At 37.2% G+C, this 24,627-nt stretch overlaps 1 protein-coding gene across 3 annotated transcripts in view; it reads left to right on the forward strand.

The window, feature by feature from the left end:
• LOC136877390 (zinc finger protein ubi-d4) overlaps positions 1-24,627 on the forward strand; it is a 570,041-nt gene that overhangs the window by 74,111 nt on the left and 471,303 nt on the right. For all 3 annotated transcript variants that reach the window (XM_067151392.2, XM_067151393.2, XM_067151394.2), the window contains exon 3: positions 10,449-10,708. In XM_067151392.2, the coding sequence (XP_067007493.2) occupies positions 10,449-10,708 (260 nt within the window). The remainder of the gene's footprint in view (positions 1-10,448; positions 10,709-24,627) is intronic.

Consider the following 24,627-nt stretch of genomic DNA (forward strand, 5'->3'; position numbering starts at 1 on the left):
GTGGACAGTAAGCAGGTTCAGGATATAGAAAGTGAATGGGTGGCATACAGGGATGCTGTAGTAGAAACAGCAAGGGAATGCCTAGGAACAATTGTGTGTAAAGATGGGAAAAACATCTTGGTGGAATGATGAAGTGAGAGCAGCTTGTGAACGTAAAAAAAGAAGGCTTATCAGAAATGGCTCCAAACAAGGGCTGAGGCAGGCAGGGATGTGTACGTAGATGAAAGAAACAGAGCGAAACAAATAGTTGCTGAATCCAAAAAGAAGGCGTGGGAAGATTTTGGTAATAACCTGGAAAGGCTAGGTCAAGCAGCAGGGAAACCTTTCTGGACAGTAATAAAGAATCTTAGGAAGGGAGGGGAAAAAGGAAATGAACATTTTGAGTAATTCAGGTGAACTCATAATAGATCCCAGGGAATCACTGGAGAGGTGGAGGGAATATTTTGAACATCTTCTCAGTGTGAAAGGAAATCATCCTCGTGGTGTTGCGAACAGCCAAGCTCATGGGGAGGAGGAAAATGATGTTGGTGAAATTACGCTTGAGGAAGTGGAAAGGATGGTAAATAAACTCCATTGTCATAAAGCAGCAGGAATAGATAAAATTAGACCTGAAATGGTGAAGTATAGTGGGAAGGCAGGGATGAAATGGCTTCATAGAGTAATAAAATTAGCATGGAGTGTTGGTAAGGTTCCTTCAGATTGGACAAAAGCAGTAACTGCACCTATCTATAAGCATCTCATTGATTAGTATACCAGGCAAAGTATTCACTGGCATCTTGGAAGGGAGGGTGCGATCAGTCGTTGAGAGGAAGTTGGATGAAAACCAGTGTGGTTTCAGACCACAGAGAGGCTATTTTCCTATGATTGCGTCAACTGTTCTCCAGAGCACCACTGCCGAACTCTACTATTTTAATTTTACGCATTGGTGCTGACTTCTTATTCTATAAACCTATATGTTCAACCATCACTATTGTACAACTGTTTCTCTTACTTAATTTTTGTAATGTGTATTATATGTATTAATTTGTGCATGTCGACTACTAATCAGGTACCTGATGTTTGCCTTGAGGAGATAATTTTGACTGATGATGCCCTCAATGAAAAGCGAAACATGTCTCAAGTGGAATCAATAATAAATTCCTAAATTGTAAAATTTATATGTATGGAATAGGTGACAGAACAAATCTTTTAGCATCCTACATTGAGCTTTGGTCTCTGATAATTTAATTATCTTCTCTTTTCTTTAAGTTTTCCTCCTCGTTAACCTTGATATATATAGTTGTAGATTGGCGTAATTTCTTTATAATATTACTCAATGTTCTAATTATTCTTCAAATCTTGCTCTGTAGAAACTTCCTCCTTCTTTACGTAACGAATTTTGCGTGAATAATTTAGTTTCGATGCTCAACGTAATTGTGATTGTTCACTTTGCCATTTTAACAATTTAAAACATTCTGCATTTTTCTTAATCACGGCCGCGTGGATTCTGCAGGTCTGAATGTCTTACTTCCTGAGCATGGCTTATTTGATTCGTTAAATTGGTATTCTTTTCGACACGTTCACTGCTTCTTTGATTCTGTGTGTCCATATTTTTAATATAACGTAATCACGGCCTATTTTCTTCAGATGTATTGCTCTACTATATAATCTTTGTCATTTTTTTACGGTGCATGGCAAACATTGATGTTGTAATACCTCGTTTTTCATATGATCAGGGCAATGAAATAGTGCAATATATTTTGTTCTCTACTCTAATCGTTAAGGTTGCAGTTCTTGATGAGTTCGATGAGAAGTCCTCCACTGAATCTAATATTTTTTAAAAATTTATTTAATTATTATTAATTATTAATATGCTAGTATGAACCAGGAATCCCATTCCAAATTGGGGACCATTTTTCATTACTCTCTTTCCTGGAGGTCCTTTGTAAAGACGATATCTCCCAGATTCAAATGGGTCCTGATCTGTGTTCTGAAGTTCTTGTAGGGCTGTGATTAAAATCCTGTGTTGATCCATGACATCAGTTAAGTGTTCCAACTTCCCAACTTTCATTATTGAATTGATGTTTAATGTTGCAGAGAAAGAGTTTTCCTGTTTACCGAATTTAAGTCTGTGTCTGTATCCGTGGTTTGTCTGTTGGGCTTTCAGGCGCTCCGACTCGCCATGATCTTCTATGTGACAGCCCACCGTATCCGAATGGTGTCTTTGCTCGGGTCTAGATGTCCAAGCCAGTGGATTCTTTCATTAGAAGACTCTCCATGATAAGTTGATTGTCTGATTCAATGATCAATGTTCTGACCGTGGTCAGGAGTTACAATCCCAGATGTGATCTGGGAAGATGATTCATCCTAGTTGTTCAAGACTGGGAGTAGGCATTTCCTCCATACCCCTCAAACGTTATGGTTTTTCCTGCCAATACTCGGGTGGCTGATTGCAGTGGTTTCCCACTGGGGTCGCCACATCCCTACACCTATATTCAGTGCTTATTAAAAAATTAATTAAAAATCAGGGTGAAATTAAGATATGAGGTGATGGTCTTTATAAAAGTTTTTGTGCTGAAGGTCTTTTCATTGTAACTTTCTCGTTGTCCCTTGATACAGTTCAAATATACCTTTACACTGTTGACACTCTATTATTGTATTAAGTCAGAGGTGAACGTTAAGTGAGTTTCTAGTGAAGTTGAACCGTCTGATTTATAATGTTGTATATGCCAGGCTGAATGGCTCAGACGGTTGAGGCGCTGGCCTTCTGACCCCAACTTGGCAGGTTTAATCCTGGCTTAGTCTGGTGGTAATGAAGGTGTTCAAATATGTCAGCCTCGTGTTAGTAGATTTACTGACACGTAAAAGAACTCGTGGGACAAATTTGCGGCATCTCAGCGCCTTGAACTGTTAAAAGGTAGTAAAAAGTAGTGTCGAGAGAGTAGAGTGGAGTGGAGTCGAGAGATGGACTCGGCAGTCAGCAAACACGGGAATGTCAGGCGGGCCACATAACATTATGAATCAGACGGTTCAACTTCAGTAGCAATTCACAAAATGTTAACCTCTGACTTAATATAATAATTGAGCGTCAACAGTGTACAGATATATTTGAACTGCATCAAGGGGCAACGTGAAGGTTACACCATAAAGACCTCCAGCAAATAAACTTTTATAATGACCATCACCTCATATTTTAATTTTATCATGATTTGTAATGAAAAACTTTTTAACAAGCACTATATACAATCGTGTGTGTATTTTTTAAAGATTATTATAATGTATTTTACTGAGGATGACTGTGTGTTGGGTTGAAACATGTCTAATTGAAAGCTCATCTTAACTAGTTGTATATTATGTATTGATTAAGAGGATAATTAAATACAATTTGACAGTTTGTAAAAAAATTTAACAGTTGTTGATTCAGTGAGGATGTTGTTTCTCCAGTAGAGAAGGTAAATAATATTCATGATAAGTGTCATAAACCTGTAACTCTCTTTTAGGATGGTCATCCTGAAGTTAATAGCCTTGTCCCTTCCTCAGTAACTGATTTATTAGAAAATGCACGGTACGCAATTTTTCTGTTGATTCTATCAAAGAAACCATGAGATTTTTGCACTTTTGGGTGGAATTATTTGAAACGGCTAAGGTGTTTGACATGTTTGTGATTAGTGTGTTCCGTATCTGTTTCTGAAGATGTCCCAAAAGTGGTGCCAAACATGTCTCCTTATTGTAGCTTAATGTAGTCTTAACAATAAAGACGGTTCACAGAATTGTAAAGGCAGAATATTTGACATAAGGAGTTCACAAGTTAATACTTATGACAGTACAGGTTGAAGCATGAAGTTTATTATGTGTAATATAAAATACAGTACAATCTTGATAATCTGACATATATGGGATTTTGCAACCACCGGATTATCGAAAAATTCTGGATTGCAAGTGATAAAAATAATTGTTATCCGTATTGAAGATACTGAATGTAGGATGCTAAAAGGTTTGAATAGGTGACAAAACAAACCTTTTAGCATCCTAAATTCTGGATTATCGGGGGGGGGGGAAAGAACAATTTTACAGGTAAGTACAGTTCATTTCTATTTCTGGAAAAAATAATACTTAGGTTTTGGCTATGAAAAATAATCATTGATTGTTTTTTTTTTTTTTTTTTGATTTATACATTTTATCAAAAACACACTCTTGTAACCGTTTAAGCACCAGGACATCATCACTTGCGATGACATTTTCTTCTGCCCTTTGAGTGCAGACATTGAGAGCACTCAATGCGTCGCTGTTGGTCACAGTTCGCCGAGTCAGAACCTCCAAGTCATCATTAAATTCGTCATTCGGGGATCGAATTTGGCTGAAGATCTTCATCAGACAAGGACTGACAATTTTCCTCGCTTGTCCCTTGAAGCCAATCTGTGATATCCTAATTTGTCAGGGTAACATCCACTTCACATTTGTTAGAAAACTCGTTCAAAAATTGGGAAGTCAATTGTAAAGAAGAGTTATCATCTTCAGAATGGTCAACCACGTTTTCAGAATTGAAAGCAGGGTGCTTTGGCCAAACCTTTTTCCACGAACACTGGATAAAGTCACTTTTAACTTTGTTCCAGCTGTGAGCTAGATTGACGACGACGTGTCTAATGTTTTTTTTTTCAAAAAATGTATTGCTCCGTGAGTTTGTTTTATTGTATCAGAAAGGAGAGATTTTTTTGTAATTAACTCTTATTTGCTGGATTACATATTGGTCCATGGGCTGCAAGAGTGGTGTCGTGTTCGGAGGCATGTAGAGGACTTGAATTTACCAGTCTTCGGAATGTAGGTCCTCTTCTTTAGGGTGTCCAGGGGCGTTATCCAGAAGTAGCAAAGTTTTAGGAGGTAAATTGTGGTCTTTTGAAAATCTTTTTACAGCCGGTATAAAATCTTGCTTGAACCATCCAGTAAAAACATCTTGGGTAACCCATCTTTTGGTTTGGTTTTTATAGGTGACTGGTAAGTGAGATACGTTTTGAAATGCCCCCGGATGCTTGGCTTTTCCTACAACCAGTAACGGAAATTTGTGTGTGCCAGTGAAATTTGCACAAGGCATGAATGTCAATCTGTCTTTTGACATTTTTCTTCCTGGGGCACTTTCTTTGGAAGAGCGTACGAAGGTCTTATGCGGTAACATCCTTCAGAATAAACCACTTTCATCCGCATTGTAAACTTGTGCTGGCAGATGACCTAATTCTTGGATTTTAATTCAAATTTCTTCTGAAAAGGGTGACAGCCAAAACATCACTAGACAGTTTTTATCCCGTGACAGTTAAGAAACGAATCCCAAATCTTTTCATAAAATTATCAAGCCAGCCATCACTAGCCCGAAAATTGTCCTTTTTCGTTATTTTTTCGTAAAAATATTTTGCCTTTTCATGAAGAATGTCACACAATAATGACCTGTGCCTGGCACGTTCTTGCATGAACCAAGGGAATAAAGCATTTTCCATTTCAGGACACTCACCTGTTTTAACTGTCTTTCTTCCCTTCAAGTCTCCCTCAGCAGTCCTAACATACTTCAGGATTTTATCACGGTTGACTTTGATGTCGTAGATTACAGATCGTCCAACACCATAAGTCTGGGGTAGGTTTGCCGTGGTTTCTCCTTTGTCATGTTTAATTATTATCTCTTGTTTTTGACACAAACTTAAAGTCACGTGCTTTCTTTTGGTCGACATTACAGGTAGTACACTAGATAAACACACTACAAAATACAATATCTACACATCCATACAGTACGTACCACTGTATACACTAGGTTGTAAACTTGATAACAATGGTGAAAGAGCTAATGGCGGGAAAGCGGCGTATAGAATGAGTAGCTAATGAAGGGAGGAGGGAGGGAAGACAATGTGATACGTGTTTCCCAAGAGCACCAGATTTCCAAACGTGCCAGGCTAACCAACTGCCAGATTATCGCAATTGTACTGTACAATTAAAATATCCCTTTTTGATAAGTCAAGAATGACATTGCGATATCGCCTTTTCAGAATTTCAGTATTGTTTAAACTTACTGAAGGAAGTGTTCTTTTAAATATATTTGTTACTCATAATATTTGATAAAACCTTTCAACAGCTCATGTTAACATATTGCTTGGATTTGACTGGGATCAAATTACGCCAGTCCTAATACATTGTAATACACAATGCTTAACTGTCACCAGTTACTTTTCACATCTCCCTAAATACAATCAATTAGTGAGATGATATCCAAAAGACAATGCATTTTTTATTCACTGAGCCACACTTCCTATTACCTTTGACAACTTCTCAACCAAAAATACAACATCAAATTTATATCACAAAGACTGCCTCAAAAGAGAAGTATCAGTCACGTCCATCCATAAACAATTACTGGCAGTTATTACTCACCCAATCATAACACTAGTCTCATCAGATAAGGAGAGATAAGAGGCGATAAGATAAGAATCCCGCGCTTAAGTTATGCAACAATACACCAGTGCGATCCAAGGTTCCTTAAATTATAATTTTTGAACTGAGTGAGACAATGTTAACTAAACTAAAATACTATACCCACGAATAATATCACAACACACGTACTAATAGCTACATATTAAAACTGAGCACACGTTTCGCAGAAAACAAATCACTCGAAACATAATTTAAAAAAAGGATAATAATAAATTTCTATATACATACACCAGCGTTCACCTCGAACATTACGGTATCCTTAATTTGGAGTACACCAATTACAAGAGAAGTCGCTAGATCAACTTCACCTTTTTGGAATTAAGCTTCACAGATAACTATTATTCCAGAATAATGCAAACATTTTCAATTATCCACTTCATATGCAGATCAGTATAGGTTCCTGTAAAATGTATAAACTAGTCATAGAATTTAGGTTGCTTTATGTAATTAGATAGGCACGTGAAAAAACTTATAGGAAACCACAGTCATTGTCCACAATATCTTCATGGTAATAATATAATCACATAATACTCACATCTAATTGTTGACATAAATTTTGCATCATGTTGATTTCAAATGGCAGCAGTTCACTGACGGAATGGCAAGATGAATCATTACTGTTCTTATTGGCATACCATTAATCCCAAGGTGACACTGAAGAAGTAAATGGGTTCCTTAACCCAGGTTTAGCAATGAATCGGCATCCTTAGCCATAATTATAAATAGGAAAGGAATTCCATCTTATCAATACTTGTTTATTATAATTATTATACTACAGTACTGGTTTCGACCCTCAGTTTTGGTTCACCCTCAGCTGAACAATACATTCACATATAGTACATCAAGCAATGATTGATATTCCTTTGTCTGGGTAATGCCATATGATAACAAATGTTTAAATACGTCCAGGTGGGGCATGTCAAATTGGGAACTGACATGTGTGCCACTATGTGTGACACTGCAACTATATTTCTATAAGAACATACTTTCGACTTAAAATTGGTTTCTACAACACTAACTTAAAGCTAACTTATAAGTATATGTGACTAAAACAACATATATGAATATTTCATGCACATAAATGTTCGTATCTTGCGTACTGCTCAGTTCATCAGTTGACTTCTGTATTTGAGTCTTTTGTCATGGTTGTGTATTTGGTTGATACTTTGAGCTTAAACAATATGATTTGCTTGTAAAATTATCCTATTATTTATATGAAAGATTTTTGTCTTCATATATGTGCATAGTACACTTCTGAAATTTAAAAAAGTTCTAGACGTGTAGTGTAGATGCAACTGGGATAAAAATGTATATATACAGCTCTACTGAGTGTTGAATCTTGTTGTTTTATGTTAAAATCGAATCATTTTGTCCTGTGACATTTATAAAATTTGAGTGTCATTAGACACAAGGTGGTTGTTCCTTTCCCATCTGTAGCTGTGCATTGGTGTTATGATTATTATTGTTGGCTTGGTTGAATTGCATTTGGTATGAGACCTTGCTGTGTACTCTGAGTACAGCGCTAGTGTTCGAAGCAGAAGCTGACCGAACCATCAGAATCGGTCTAAGAGGGTCACATAGCATGTGTACATAACATATGACATTGACAGGTGTATGACGTTGACACAAGTCTGGAATGAAACATCTGGCGATGAGGAACATACGAATTTGGAAAACACCGAGACAAAATTACAACAGCGAAGGGACAGGGAAGGGAACTACCTACGTAAGTCCTTAATGGCTGGCAACCCTCAGCTTTCGCTTCAGATGCTAGCACAGTGCCACGTCCGGGGAGCCATCTGGTGACGAATGAACGTACCATTTCCACTTCTATTATAACGTCTAAATTCCAAAAAGTCAATTTTTAAGAAGCCTTTCTCGTGGACAGTCGAGATTTTCTTCTGATGACGCAGAGCACAGTTCTCTGCGAAACGTAAAGAATTTCACCTTATTTTCTTGATATGGCATAAGCGCAAAAGCCTATACAGTATCATGTCTGTAAGTACGGGCCGTGAAAACATCAATGGCAGTTTCATTATAGTGGTTACATAACCTATAGAATGGTGAATGTTTGTAGGCGGTCGACAGAGCTCTTTCAAAAGGGGTACAAGCCATGTGTTTGGTGATGTAGGAATTTACGTAAAGACCATTTGGAAGGTATTTATGATGGGGCCTTTTGGCCCTATCGTAAAGGCTAGAAACAAGACCAGTCATGTTACTTGCTCTTGAACAATTCACCTGTCCTGTTCTGATTCTCCTCAAGTTGCTTTCAGTTATACCTTTTGATTGCATTTTTGATACAACACAAACACATTTCCCTTTGTAACATAAATATTGCAGAAAGCAGTTCAGTACATGTCATATTTTTGTATGTCACAGATTATGCTGTACTCAGTATACTGCATATGTAAAGTACAACTTGATCGTCCTTTGCTGTAGGTCTCCTTATTTTTTTCTTTGTATAAACTTTGATAAATACATGTCCTTCAGGTTATAATATTCTAATTGCCAGAATGTGTTTTTAAACATGTTCATTATTGTCTCACCCTATTTTAACAAAGAACCCACAACCTCACAGTTCTCGAGCTCGAAGTGCAACATCCTCCTTTATGATTTGAGAAAGTTATTCCTTCGCTTTGTTCCAGTTCCACTTCTTGATATTAACTTCCGAACATCTGTATTCAGTAATCTTTTGATAGGAGAAATGTCCATTCCTTCACTTGCTCTTGTGATTTTTAAAATATTTCACCCATGAATTACTAGCAACTCATATACGATGGAAGCTTTGATTTATAACTTTTAAAGGTGTTTAATATGAAGTGCTATTAGCTGTGCAGAAGTTATTCCTTCCCTTTGTTCCAGGTCCACTTGGTGGTAGTTTACCTCTGAATATCTTTATTATTATTATTATTATTATTATTATTATTATTATTATTATATAATATAATAATATAATAATATAATATATATAATATCCGCCTTTGCTGGCAGGACCTAGTGTTTACAGTGCACTATGTCTTCTGGTATAGGCTAGAGCAATTTTGTTACTTTCATAGATCTGTCTCTGTCTTATCTTTGGCTTTGACAATATGAAAGTGACTGAGGTATGAGTGATGCTAGTAATGCCAATCCTTATGCAGCCAGTCCCTGCTATGAATGGTGTGAAAATGTTGCTCATAGGGTCGGTTGGTGTATGCATTTCAGTGGGCTTGGCAGACTGATGTGTAATAGCAAATCTGACTCGGTGAGGAAAGCAACGGGAAACTACCTCACTCCTCATTTCCCTAGTACGCCTCTTCAGTGATGCCTGATGACAGAGCTGTTGAGGATCGCACCAGGGGCATCGCTGACGGACTGAACATACATACATACACATATATAATATATAATAATAATTATTAATAATAATAATAATAATAATAATCATCATTTTATTTGATTTATGCCCTAACTACTTTTATGGTTTTGAGAGATGCCAAGGTGCCAGAATTTTGTCCTGCAGGAGTTCTTTTATGTGCCATTAAATCTACCGACACGAGCCTGACATATTTGAGCACCTTGAAATACCACGGAACTGAGCCGGGATCGAACATCTTTATTCAGTCGTCTTTTTATAGGAGAACTGTCCATTTATTCACTTGCTCTTGTGACTTTAAAAATATTTCATCCATGAATTAGTAGCAATTCATATGCGAGGGTAGATTTGATTGGTACATTTTAAAGGTGTTTAGTATGAAGAACTGTTAGCTGTGCAGAAGAATGGTGACCATGAATTTCAGCCTTTACAATCCACACTGTGAGTGCTTAGTAGTATTTTTTGTTTTTCTATGGACCTCATTTCATGTGGGTACAAAAGGATGATTTTCATTAACAATTCTTTTTACTTTGCACAGTGGATATCATAGAATAAAATATTATAATGCTACATTCACGGCTTTTCCCTAGAATTTCAAAAATAATACCTTTTGCTACACTCTTTAATGCATTGATATGTTTTGCAGGTGTGGCACAAAATCACTCAAACCTATTTATGAGTCCTCGACAACGTATTCCTGGACTTATTGATGGACAAATATATACTTATCCTTCAAAACGATGGAGGAAGAAGAGGAGGCAGTACCTGATGAACTTTATGCAACCACGGCGGAAAGAAATAGATCCAGAGGCAGATCTTCACACTATAAGCACTGTGGAGAATCCTGCAGCTGTATGCAATGAAGACAGCAAAGATAGTATTGGGCTCAAGGAAGAAGTTCCTAAGGTAATATAAGTTACACAGAATAATATTATGCTTTGAAATCTTTTGAAAAAATAGTTACCCCATCATTCTGCAAGTTGATGTTAGAAATGTAATTGTTCCCCATCAGGTGGTTTAATTATTAATTCCTTCAAAATCAGTTTAATTTCATCTTGAGGAAAACTGTTGATTGCAACTTTGATTTCTTTGATTACGTTCTGGTGATATGCGAGTATGGCAAAATTGCTAGTCCTAACTGTAACAATTTGAAGTGGATTACCCAGAGCAGTATTGAGTAAAGTAGTTCACGGACTGGGTAATAACACAGTGTGATATTTCGAACATCACAGCGTGTACATAAAATTATCAGTCTGTGGAATTAATTGGAAAGATGTACATATGTATATATTTAATTTATGGTAGATGATTCTAAATTATGATGCAAATATATGTATAGGGTTTTTAGTCATGTTTTTCACATTATCATCTCATTTCTTTGTATCATGACAATAAAAAAAATTGAACGAGTTAAGTCTTGAGTAAGGTATTGCAGCATCACCTGTATTAATAGCTTGCAGTAAATTTCCAGTAGCCCGAGTCAGTCAATCAGACATGCTGTGCTAATTTTAGTTCTTTACCATGAAAAGGATATCATCGAGATTGCAGAATTACCCTGCACCTCCACTTTCGAGCGAGGCAGTTAGAATTTGTCAACTCCCACTTTTTGAAGCTGGCTACCTGACGCTTACGAAGCCTGCAAACTTTCAACCTATATGAATTTACAATACAGAGCAAGATGATGGATATACAGCAGGGTCTTAATATCAGAACATCTTAACATCAGAGTGTTTGAAGTCTTTCAAATGTCAAACAGAACAGTTTCCAAGATGATCATTTACACGCATAATTGCCTGCCGATTTAAAGTGGATTTTTCCGAGGACACAAATATTACAGTTTCTAGTCCAGCATTTGTGTACTGTTTCCTGATGTTTGAGCTGTGACATAACACAGTCGAAGTATGGAGCGAGTGTGGAAAATTTGACCTAGTTACGGGGTTAGATAAGCAGAGTTGTCCTGGGGCTGAATGGGAACTGGTTTTTCATGGCATGGAAATTACCCCCGGCAGTAGTAAATAGTAACTGGCAGGTTGTCTTGACCCAGTTTTTCAATACTGTGAATGAACGGATGTTTTTAGTCAACCTCCGAACCAGCAGAAGCAGCCAGAGGACGAGACCACATTTCTATGCCAGGATGGAGAACCAAGGACTGATCCAGTTCAATTTTGAAGGCATCCCAGTCAGTATGGCGGGCTAAAAGGATTGGGAGCCAGGTGTTCGAATCAAAAAATAGATGAGTACTAGATTTGCAATGTAATTATGTTATGTGTGCATGTGTTTTTATGTAGCCAAGGGGATAGGTTTTTTTTTAAATGGTATTTGTTCGGGGCCCTCCTGATGGTATCACCACCTTGACGAAGGCAAAATACATTTTGCCGGGTGTTTTGGAGGCTTGCGTGTTCAAATGATCCTTAGAGCTATGCCGGCGGGAGCATATGCTCCTGGTAGGGCCACCCAAGCCGGACAGGTCTAAGGTGATGATCCAGACTAAGAGTGATACCCTGGTCCTCCAGGTTGGGGGTTGGTACGTGGGGCTAACAACTCCACTACCACAAAACTACATATTGTTCAGAAACCAAATCAAGATAACCGGACGGTCCCAAACTTACGACGACTAAAGCGCGCTAAATGGCAACGATACGGATATATTGGAACATGGAATGTGAGAAGTATCTTTCAGGCCGGGGCTAGTAGAAAATTGGAGGAGGAATTACTTAAATATCAGATAGATGTGGCAGCATTACAGGAGATAAGATGGAAGACAATCGAGGTGACAGATCTACAGCACTACATTTTGTTCAATAGTGGGGAGGAAGAAAATAGAATAGGAACAGGGTTTATGGTCAAGAAATCGGTCAGTCATAATGTGATTGAATATGAAGCAATAAGCCCCAGACTATGCCGGTTAAGATTGAGAGGGAGATTTGCGAACATATCACTAATTAGTGTCCATGCACCAACAGAGGATGCCGATGAGGAAGAGAAAGAACATTTCTATGAAAAAATGGAGCAAGTATATGACAAGTTGCCCAAGTATAATGTTAAAGTTGTCCTAGGGGATTATAATGCCAAAGTAGGCAAAGAGAAAGAAAACCACCCAGTGGCAGGATATCATAGTAAACACCAAGAATCAAATGAAAACGGGTGGAAATTGATTGACTTTGCCTTTAGCAAGGAGCTGGTGATTAAGAGCACATGTTTTCCCCATAAGGAGATCCATAAAGAGACATGGATATCACCGGATGGTCTGACAAAGAACCAGATAGACCATGTGCTGATAGATGTGCGACATGCCTCCAATATAATGGATGTGAGAAGCATGCGTGGTGCAGACATTGATTCAGATCACATACTGGTGAGGATCAAGTTCCGAGAAAGACTGGCAATTAAACCCAGGGACAGAGCTGAGCAGAGCAAGATCTATAATGTAGAACTGTTAAGGGATGAGAAGAAGGAGGAAGAGTATAGAGACCGGCTGCAAAGAAAGCTACAGATGGGCAGAAACGGAGATGTGGACATCAACACAATGTGGGAGGAAACCAAGCTAGCAATAAATACAACGGCGCAGGAAGTACTTGGAGAGAGATGCAAACAGAGTAGATATAAATGGTATGACGAAGAAGTGGACAAGGTTCTGGAAGAGAGAAATCTTGCCCGACAAAGAATGCTACAGAGACCCACTCGAAATAATATTGCAGTTTTTAAAGAGAAACGGAGAATAGCAAAGACATTGATAAGGAACAAGAAAAGAATAGAAGAAAAGGAGAGAGTGGATGAAATGCAGAAGAATTTTGAAAACAAACAAGGCAGAAAATTCTTCCATGTGGTTGGACAAGTAAAGAAGGGATATCAACCCAGAGTGAATATGCTTAAGGATGAGACTGATAGACTCATTGTTGGGAAAGAACGAATTCTGGAAAAATGGGCAAAATATTTTGAAACATTACTCTTTGTCAGACCAATAAATGAAGAAACAGAAGGATCAGACCATATGGAAACTTCAGAGAGAGATGAGGGGGGTGAATATGGAGATGAGTGTGAGGAGGAAGAGATGGATGAGAATGGAGATGAGGATGAAGACGATGTGGGATCACCATTGCACCATCCTGAGGGGTAGTTTCATCCTTGCACCATATTGGGCGACCATTTTTAATATGAACGCTAACTTGGGTAACAATTGCTCTGGCTATTTTCCCCTCACTCTCCCATCACTCTAATAGATCATTTAATGGATGAATGCATAATAAATTTGATGCAAAGTGTCGTTGGCTAAGTTCACTTTAAATATTCATCATATACGCAGTTATCGCCTCATAGAATTCTAGCGATATCGTAACTTAAAAATTCTCCTATCAGAATATATGATATGGTAATCCTTACTTTGCCTCGTGACACCTCTCAGGGATAATTAAATTGCTTTTTTAAACCATACTATTTTACCGTGAGGTCAACTGAGGCACCACATTTCTACTTCAATAAATTATTATCGATACCATTCATCATCCTAAATCATTATTATGTTTTCCAAGTCCAATCATCCGAATATAAGTGAAAATAAATAAAATATTTTTTTTAATGGATTAATTCAAAATTACCTAAATCCTAAAAATATTAGCCTATCTCCTAAAATAATAACCTCTAAATTAGAAAATCTATATTTTATTTCTTGATTCCGGAATCACAAAAGAAAATCCACTAATAATTATCATCATTAATTATCTTCTTCTTCTCTAATAAAGAAATCTTTAGGTTGAAAATAAATCTAAGTCCCTAATCCTAATTAAATTTCTTAATAAAATATAGTTTAAGTCCATCAGTTCTTGTTTCTTCTATATAAAAAAACAACTGATAATTAAAAAAAAAATTTAAAAAAAATGCTTATTTTCATCATTATCACTTCAACATTCCATCATAATTCACTCATTTCGGCGTCTTAACGTTAGTAATCACAAGTAAGTTCCAAATATTTTGGCCCAGAAATGGCTATTTCAAATATATTTTGTTCTTAAAATGAGAAATATTGTTCTCCTCGACCGTATCATTTGATTAAAATATTCAAATAACACCTTAAATAAATGTAGGTATCGTTCAAAGTCTAATTATAATTGTAGTTCTAATAGAAATTGTACCAAACATGTTTTAGGGTTTAGCAATAATTAATCAGGTATCACTGATTCCGTAGGAATGCATTTGGTTACCTCTTATATTTAATTGCGGTAAAGATTTTAAATTATGGGATTATTCTTTGAATCAAATTCATTCTTGACAACAAACTTCCAATAATATTTAGTACAACGTTGGTATAAATTAACTATGAAGACAACAAGTTTCCCTTCATTTATTTCCTACTTGGATATTTCTTCCGAAGACAGTGTATGGTAACCCAAATATACGAAATGTGCGATGTATTTCATTGTACGCGTGTACTATTAACCCTATATACCACTCATTACCATTTTATTATTCTGCCGCAAATGGTAATCATCACCATCGGCCCATACTACGTCGTATTTACCGCCAAAACTACCTATAAATATATCTATCTTTCCGTCTACTAACATTAATTACCATAATGTCTCATAATTCAATCACATAAACATATCACGACGAATAATTATTCACAATTGCACATTAACATGCCACTCAAATCGTAAATTCTCTATGTAAACATTTATCATCACCAACATGACGGCAAATCATTCCAACATCATATTACTTTACTACAATGGTGCTCTTTTGGGTTAAAATTCATATATTATACGCGTAAACACGCTAGCCTAAAAATGAAATGCATATATAAATCAAGTAAGTTAATATGTACTCACATTTCATTGCGTCGTTTCGGCAATCACATTTAGGTTATTCGTAAATCAACTATCTTCTTCAAGAATATATAATTAAGGTTACGTCACTTTAAATACGATGTTTTTATCCCAAAATGGTTAGAAATTACATTCCAAATCTCTCCTGGTTTAGCTTTAAGCATTCCTATATTATGGCATAGATTGTAAAATCTGGAAGAGGTACCTATTCCCCTATTAATAATAATAATTCAACATGGACAATCTCGTTTCGAAGATGGTAATGTCTGTGATTTAATCACGAAGAACTAGGTAAAACAACGTACCAAATATACACTATAACTACCACTACAAATTTACTGCATATCAATTTCAAGAAAATAAAGTAACTCTTTGGAACTTATCTTGTGATCACTGACGTTAGATGGTCGGCTTTGGCCTTGATGTTGTCATCTAGGGATTGCGTCGTACGGCTCCATCCTCTGCTACGTCACCATCAGGTTGTGATTTTGGGACTCGAGATAGCAGAACAGCTGGGCGGTTTCCGTCAGACAGCCGGCTCCATCTTTGGTTTAGCCTCTCATCATGTTGTTGCAGTCAATCATAACAGAAAGAAACATTTCCAAATCGTGAATTAATTTCATATTCATATTCTCAGGAATAAATATCAGGTCTGTCTCTAATATCAGGTTTTTAGGACAATACTTCAATATTAATCTTTGGTAGCAATTTAACAGTTAAATTATTTCAAGTTATCTCCGTAAATATTTTCTTCTGTTCGGCTAATCAACCTATACTGCGTAATATTCAACTTGGTTGCTCGCACGGACTTGAGTATCCACTCCGACTACTGTTCGGGTATTTCCTAACTCTTTCTTCACGATATTCCTTTGCGTATGTTTGTTTTTCAAATATTCTCTCACTTCGCAAGTTCTCCAGTCGGTAACTTCTACAATATCTCCCTTCTATTCACACGAAGATTGGCTTTACTTCTTGAGGATAAATTTATTTCGATTTACGTTACGGATTTTTTTTCTTATTGTTCAGCTTCTTGTTCTTGTTTTAACAATTTTGAAACCCTCTATTATTTTATCACGGCCGCATGGATCCTTGACAATTTTCCGTCTCGGTCCGTGATCTAGGCATCTTTAATTCATCAAATAAATATCTTTGCCGTCACGTGCACGGCCTTCTTGAATATATACACGTTCGTAAAATGTATACACTTCGAAATCACGGCCTAATTTATTTAACATATGCATTCCTTTCTGACGTATGGCCCAATTACGTAATCTTCGCGATCATTACCGTGCATGGCAAACTTATAACTTCGTATGACGACCTTCATTCCGATATCAGGACGATGAAAACGGTACACCATCGATTGAAGAAATAAGAGATATTATAAAACAATTGAAGAGCAGTAAAGTCCCAGGGAATGACCTCATAACAGCAGAAATGGTAAAACATGGAGGAGAAGTGTTGGTGAAGAAAATACACGAGATAATTAAAAAGGTATGGGAAACAGGTACAATGCCGGAGGACTGGACACTAGCAAATATATGTCCTATACATAAGAAGGGGTCACGCATGCAATGCAAGAATTATCGAGGTATATCTTTACTGAGTATAGTATACAAAATCCTCTCTACAGCCATAACAAAGAGAGTTAGTAGTAGAGCGGAAAGAATTATAGGGGAGTACCAAGCTGGTTTCAGACCTGGAAGATCGACGATGGACCATATTTTCACCATGAGAATGACTCTGGAAAAGACATATGAATACAACGTTCGACTAGGGCATCTTTTTATAGATTTTAAACAAGCCTATGACAAAGTTAAGAGATCGACATTGTGGGAAACAATGAAGGAGTTTAAATTCCCACAGAAGTTAATAAAATTGACTAAGATGACCCTGGAGAACAGCAGAAGTCAGGTAAAAGTGCAGGGAAGTCTGTCAAGATCTTTCAGAACCGAAGAAGGCCTAAGGCAGGGAGACCCCTTATCACCAGTGTTATTTAATCTAGTGTTGGACAAAGCTGTAAGATCAGTAACTACTAATCCGGGTGGTAATATTTACAATAGACTAATCCAAATTTTGGCTTATACAGATGATGTGGTGATATCTGCTAGAAGTAACGAGACACTTACAACTGCCTTGAGGGAGCTGAAAGATGCAGCTGGGTTCTTGGGCTTGGAGATAAGTGAGGCTAAATCTAAATATATGGTAACAGAGAGAAATGGAAGGAACACTGAAAAACTCCAAGTTGATGGTTACATCTTTGAAGCAGTAGATAGCTTCACATATCTTGGCTCAGTAATAACATCAGAAAATAAAGTTGAGACAGATATTGTAAATCGAATTAAGGCTGCCAACAGATCCTACAGGGCACTGAATCCCCTTCTGAGAAGTAAAAACTTAAGCAGGAAATTAAAACTGACTCTCTACAAAACAATAATTAAACCAGTGCTTATGTATGGGAGTGAGGCCACAGAGAGGAGATTAAATGTGTGGGAAAGGAAAGTACTGAGGAAGATATTTGAACCGGTGAAGGAGGGAGATTTATGGAGAATCAGAACAAATGAAGAAATGAGATTATTCTATAAGGAGCCGGACTTGGTGACATCAATCAAAATGAGACGAATTGGATGGCTGGGGCATGTACAACGGATGGAGGAGGGAAGACTTCCAAGGAAAGCACTGACAAGACACCCTGGGGGCAGGAGAAGGAGAGGTCGGCCCCGGATGAGATGCCTGGAGGATGTGGAGACTGATCTGAGGACCGTTGGAGTCAGGAGGTGGCGTAGGCGTGCTGAAGATCGGGACGACTGGAGAGCTGTGGTCAAGGAGGTCAAGGTCCTTAAAGGACCGTAGAGCCATGGAGTAAGTAAGTAAGTAAGTAAAATTTGTTCGGGGCATCGACCTATAGAGATTTTTTGCCCCTACTTACACCATGTGATATGAACCTGCGTGTAATTGGTATGGAGGAAGTGTAGAGTGTTGAATGTGAGGAAAGGAATGTTAAAGACGACACAAACACCCAGTCCCCAGTCCAGGGATATTAGTCATTTACAATTAAAAACCCCTGACCCAGCCGGGAATCGAACCCGGGGCCGCCGGTTGACAAGCGGACACGTTTCCTCCTACACCGCGGGGCCAGACAAGGCGATAGGTTAGTTTGTTATTTAATTTCAGTAGGTTTAGCTGTTGTTTGAAAGGACTATGTCCTATTACAGTAAATGTTAGGAAGCTTGTAAATGTAATTAACTGTAAAGTACATGTGGACCGGTTGCATGAGGTCACAGCTTGCCTTTTTATTTTATTCAGATTTTATGGCTGAGTGGTTAACGTCATTCTTTTTTTTTATAAGTCAGTTTTTTGCTATACCCTTGTTTATTTTCTTTGTTTTCCTTTTGATGTTTGAGACGCAGTGAATGTCTCGGGGCTTAAATGTAAATGTAAAAAGTATTTAAATTAAAGTCAGGAAGGACTAGATTCAATTAATAATGGGAGTTCAAAGTATACGAAAACATGCCGTCACGTTTTCTTGGATATATTGCATGAAGTGTGAATGAGAATGAGTGGGATGGTGGAGCTAGGATCCACGACCTCTGGTAGAATCATCTTCATGATTATTTGAATGTAAAGATGAGTGTGAATTACAATAGAATAAATTAATGTATTATTAGGGTCCACCTTTTCAATACAAAATGTAAAGAGTTTAAATTACATAAATGATTAGGGACTAGTTTCGACCTAGTACTAGGTCAACAAATTATTTTAAAAACCACTTAATCGATACTTTATTTTTTGCCTTGGGCAAAATTAAAAATACATTAGCACACACAGAACATGTTTCGACCACTTAGTGGTCATCTTCAGCTGTATAAAGATAGTTGAGATGAAAAACATTTGGACAGTAACCACATTAAAACTTAAAACTATGTCCCATGGGATCTTGAATGCTATTGCTCTAGATGCTCTAAAAGAAGGGAGGCGCGGGGGTAAGGTAATATGTGTGGAAGATACTTAAATTACAATTCGCGTCTATAATTGTGTTGAAAAAACTTATTAACTAAGATACATATTTAAAATATTTAAAGCGTCTGTGGTGATACACTTTTCGTAATAACACTAGGTGGCATGAATAAAAAAGTCAATGTTTGTAACAGTCTTCAGGCATTTGTGAAGGGCGGAAAAAAGTCCATTCGATACTCCATGTCGTACGATGTCGGCATGTAAAAGATCTCTGGTGACACATTTGGTGTTTACCCGACAAAATTCATTAAATCTCAGCCATAAGCGCCCAAGAGAGATCCGGTTTACTCTGTCTGCCATCTAGCGGGCCTAGAGTAAAACGGAACGTCGAAATTGACGAGCAGACAGCCAGATGGCGTCAAATCGAAATGTCTGCACACGGTAGCTGAGGCCATACGATTATTATTATTATTATTATTATTATTATTATTATTATTATTATTATTATTATTATTATTATTATTAATATTATCATCCCAACCCACAGAAAACCGTGACATCTACATTCCATCTGAACAACGCAGAAGCAAACTACCATCCAAGGGTATTCTTCAAGGGTCATGAACTACAATATTGTGCCAATCCCAGTTACTTAGGAGTAACATTGGACAGGTCTCTTACGTACAAAAATCACCTGGAGAAAACCGCCAACAAACTAAAAAGTCGTAATAACATTCTCCAACGACTGGCTGGAACTTCCTGGGGAGCGGATGGAAACACATTAAGGACAACATCTCTGGCCCTGGTCTATTATGCAGCAGAATACTGCTCTGGTGTCTGGCTTAACAGTGCTCACACACAGCTAGTAGATTCACAACTTCATCAAACCATGGGGATCATAACTGGTACACTTCGTGCTACACCGACCCAATGGTTACCGGTTCTCAGCAATATACTACCTCCACATATAAGGAGACAGAAGGCCCTTTTTCAGCTATGGACCAGAATGCTGAAGAATGAACATCTACCTGTTCATGAGGATATCAGACAGAAATGCACATGCCTTAAGTCTCGCCAGCCTGCTTGGAAGACTGCAGTGAAGATAACATCCAGCGAATTCAACCCCACCTCTAAATGGTTAACAGAGTGGTCTTTATCCCCACCTCGGGCAATAGTGGATATTAATAATCCATCCATTAAGCTGGCAGGCTTCGATCTGCCACGCTGCACAAGGAGTAGACTAAATTGCATGAGATGTGGAGTAGGTAGAACAGCATCTACTTTACACACCTGGGGCTGGTCAGTTTCTCCATACTGTGATTGTGGGGAGGTTCGACAAACAATGAAACATGTAGTGCAGGAATGTCCACTCCGTGCTTTCACTGGCACTATGGAAGACCTCAACTCAGCAACACCCGAAGCAGTGAAGTGGGTGGCGGGTTTGGACATTCACATTTAGTGAGATGTACATCACTCGCACTCGATGTGTATATACAAACTGTCAGAGTTGATAGGTGGATAGTGATGTACATATATTGTGTTTTCTTCTTGTTCTTTCAAACTTTGTAAATTGCTTTCTTTGACTGTATAGTTATGATAATTTGTATTTACTTTGTACTCATCTTTCACTTGTTGTGTAAATAGTTTATAGGTTGTCATTATTCATCATACGCCAAATAAAAATAATGTATTTTTAATTTTGCCCAAGGCAAAAAAATAAAGTATCGATTAGGTGGTTTTTAAATTAATTTTTTGACCTAGTACTAGGTCAGAACTAGTCCCTAATCATTTATGTAATTTAAACTCTTTACATTTTGTATTGAAAAGGTGGACCCTAATAATACATTAATTTATTCTATTGTAATCACTAGAGCCTGGATTTCCATGCACTATCAAATCTCAAAATATGCATGCATTCATGCACTATCATATGGCAAAACATGCATGATAAACTGGAAAATATGCACTATCAAAATTCACTTCCTTTTGAAACATTTGTACAACAACTAATTTCTCCAAATTGCCTTGATTTAAGCTCATCCGTTTATCTGTCAACACATCCTTAAGCACAGAAGTTCTACGTCACTAAAAGTGAGGTCAAATTGTACGTCTTTTACATTTTCGCTACAATACGTCTTATATAAGCTTGATATAGATGTTGATTCCCATAGGTATTATATAAGCTTGACGAATCAAAATCAGGATTTGAACGGATCACTTTTTTCAACTTATATCTAGCTGCCGCAGTTATACTTCTCCGTGGAATGATAGCAGACACATTTGTATCTCCTCAATAACTGGCATTGATTGCCTGCTGCAATAACAAAGTGACGGGTGACCGTTCCCGGTGGGAAAATCCAGGATAAGAACGGAAGAGGGTTCTGTGCAAAACCAGCTGCCAGCTCAGTAACGCGGCGTCACAGAAATGCGATACAAGTTTTATTTTGTTCGTCTAACACAGACGAAAGAATGAGCCGTCAATGAGTAATGCACAATTTATGGTTCGATTTGTAACAATGTATAACTGGGACAATTTAGTCCCAAGAATTACAGAGATCGACGTGGAGCCTTCCGGCTAACGTCAATGTTTAATCAAGCAGCAGATAAGAACGCGTTGGTTAATTGGATTATGTACTAATTTTGGTTGTCATGTAGGATGCCAGGAATACATTCTCTCAGTTTCTCTGTAATAGACATTCTGTATAACGTAGAAAAAAGGCCCCAAATTCTGCAAACCAACATTCCTAAAAGGCACTATCATGCAAGTTAGCATTATATATGCGCCAAAGTCACAAGAAAAGTCATATTATGCAATATTAAACGTCCAAATATTCGCTATTAAATCCAAAATCTTCAAAATATGCATTATGCATGAATTTAGTCCTAAAAAGGCGAAAACATGCAAACATGCACGGAAAAGAACGGTTATTTGGAATCGTTAAGCCATAAAACGAATATTTGCAAAGTTTGAGAATTGTAACCAGCTTATTTAAAAACATGCATTTGCATGGAAATCCGGGCTCTAGTAATCACAGTTCAATACGGATCTATCATTATGAAACTTATTTCATTTAATGAGTGTGAATTAGGGATTGGTTTACGAGTTCCTCGAACGCAGTTTCATATTCCAAGTTCCGAATATTAGAATCAGTTTCCTTTAAATATTATTATTATTATTATTATTATTATTATTATTATTATTATTATTATTATTATTATTATTATTAATTAATGCGATTTCATCATGTTGAAAGGATAAGATATTTCAGTAACTTTCAAATTTTCAGACATGATCTATGTCTATGTGGTAATTCATCAATTTCTAGTTATGGTATTATTACAGATTTGGCCATTTAAATTAAAGTTTAAATTTACGAACGCGAATGCTCTGATTTGTGACCAGTGTGGTGGTGTTTTCATTTCTTGAGAGCGATTGTTAGACAACGTCATTTATATTTGTATCTGTTTTTGGCAACTTTAGGACATGTGATATATATTTTAATTAGTAAGGGGACGCGTTCCTCATTTTGAAAGGCCTGCATTTTCATGATTGAGTAACTTGCTTCGTGTAGATTTGTGAGCAGCGTGTATTAAGGATTGGTCCCCGGATGCTTTTGGTGTTTGCTGCATTATTTTGGGAGACTGAATCTCTGCTTTTGAATCATTCCGTCATGTTGTAGGTGAGGATGATGTGTGTTTCTACTGAGGAGAGTTTTATTTTAGTGGCCTATATTGTGTGTTGATTTTATTGGTGTTTGCCCATGTCGCTACGGTTTATGCTGTAGACAAGATTTTTATATTGCAATGTTTAGTTTGACTTTTCTTTTATGATATGACCGCGCAGAGAATTATTTGTCTTGCAATCTTTTCAGAAACCAACGTTGAGTTCGGTGTTGAAGGTTAAAGCCTACACTGTTACTTTCTTGAATTTTTTGTCATGTAATTTATTTCAGGAATCCATGTTGATTTATGCGTGACGTTGTAAAGTCCACCAGTTGATTGGTTTTGTGTCATGTAATTTATTTCAGGAACCTACGTTGAATAGGAAGCGATTGCTCAAAGCGCAAATTTTTTTCCTTATATTTTCCATCGAGACTGTGAGTGAGTGAGTGAGTGAGTGAGTGAGTGAGTGAGTGAGTTGCATAAATGCAGCATGCTTTTTTCTTGGTGAGGCCCGGGAAAACATGACAACATGTTTTTGTTCTTTGATTGTGTATATTTGCCATTCATGTGTTTTTATTAGTGTGAGGTTTCGATCCACAGTTTTTTTGTTGTCCTCATGAGTTTACTCATGATCGAGGTGTATGTATTAGTAGGATGTTTTACCACTCAGCGTAGATTTTCTCTGTACGGTTAGATTAGTTTTTTTTCCTCCCCAACACGCATTAAAACACGCCTTTTCTTTAAGGTTAGGGAGCCCCACTGCAATGTCAAGTGTGCAGGAAAGGGGTATACTCATCTAATAGTCGAAATAATTACCAATCCCGTTAGAATCGTGGTGCGAGTGCGCAAGCCAAAGTGATAAAATTCAAGAATTTTCCTTGCATATGTTAAGTATGTGGTCGGCATACGCTTGTTTATATGTAATATATTTTTGATTCTCAAGATGAACTCTATAAGCTGAGAGAATGATCTGAGTCATGTAAATTTTATCATATTTGATGATTTTTGCTATTTTTTGTGTTTTTCTTGTTTATTTTTGAATAAAAATATTTTCTTCTAAAATGACGTCATGTTTTGCCTTGTATTATTTATAGCTTTTAGTTGACCTTGTAATAGTACAAAATCTCAACTCCACGTCAAGTCAGTTTTCGTATTTATGTCTATATTCATGCCACGTTATAGGTTAGGTATTCATTTTGTATTGTCAGTATCACGTATTTCATTGCAGGAATACTGTGTGTGTTTGTTGATGTATGGAAGTCATTGTTTGGACATTGTAAGAGCTCTGTATTAAACTGGTGGCATTCTGTAGCTGAAAGCGGGAAAATCTGTGTTAAGCAAGGAAACTAATGTAGAGTGTTGTGCAAGATGTTGGTCTGCCCA

This window comes from Anabrus simplex, chromosome 7 (genome assembly GCF_040414725.1).
Source record: "Anabrus simplex isolate iqAnaSimp1 chromosome 7, ASM4041472v1, whole genome shotgun sequence".
Taxonomy (NCBI): domain Eukaryota; kingdom Metazoa; phylum Arthropoda; class Insecta; order Orthoptera; family Tettigoniidae; genus Anabrus; species Anabrus simplex.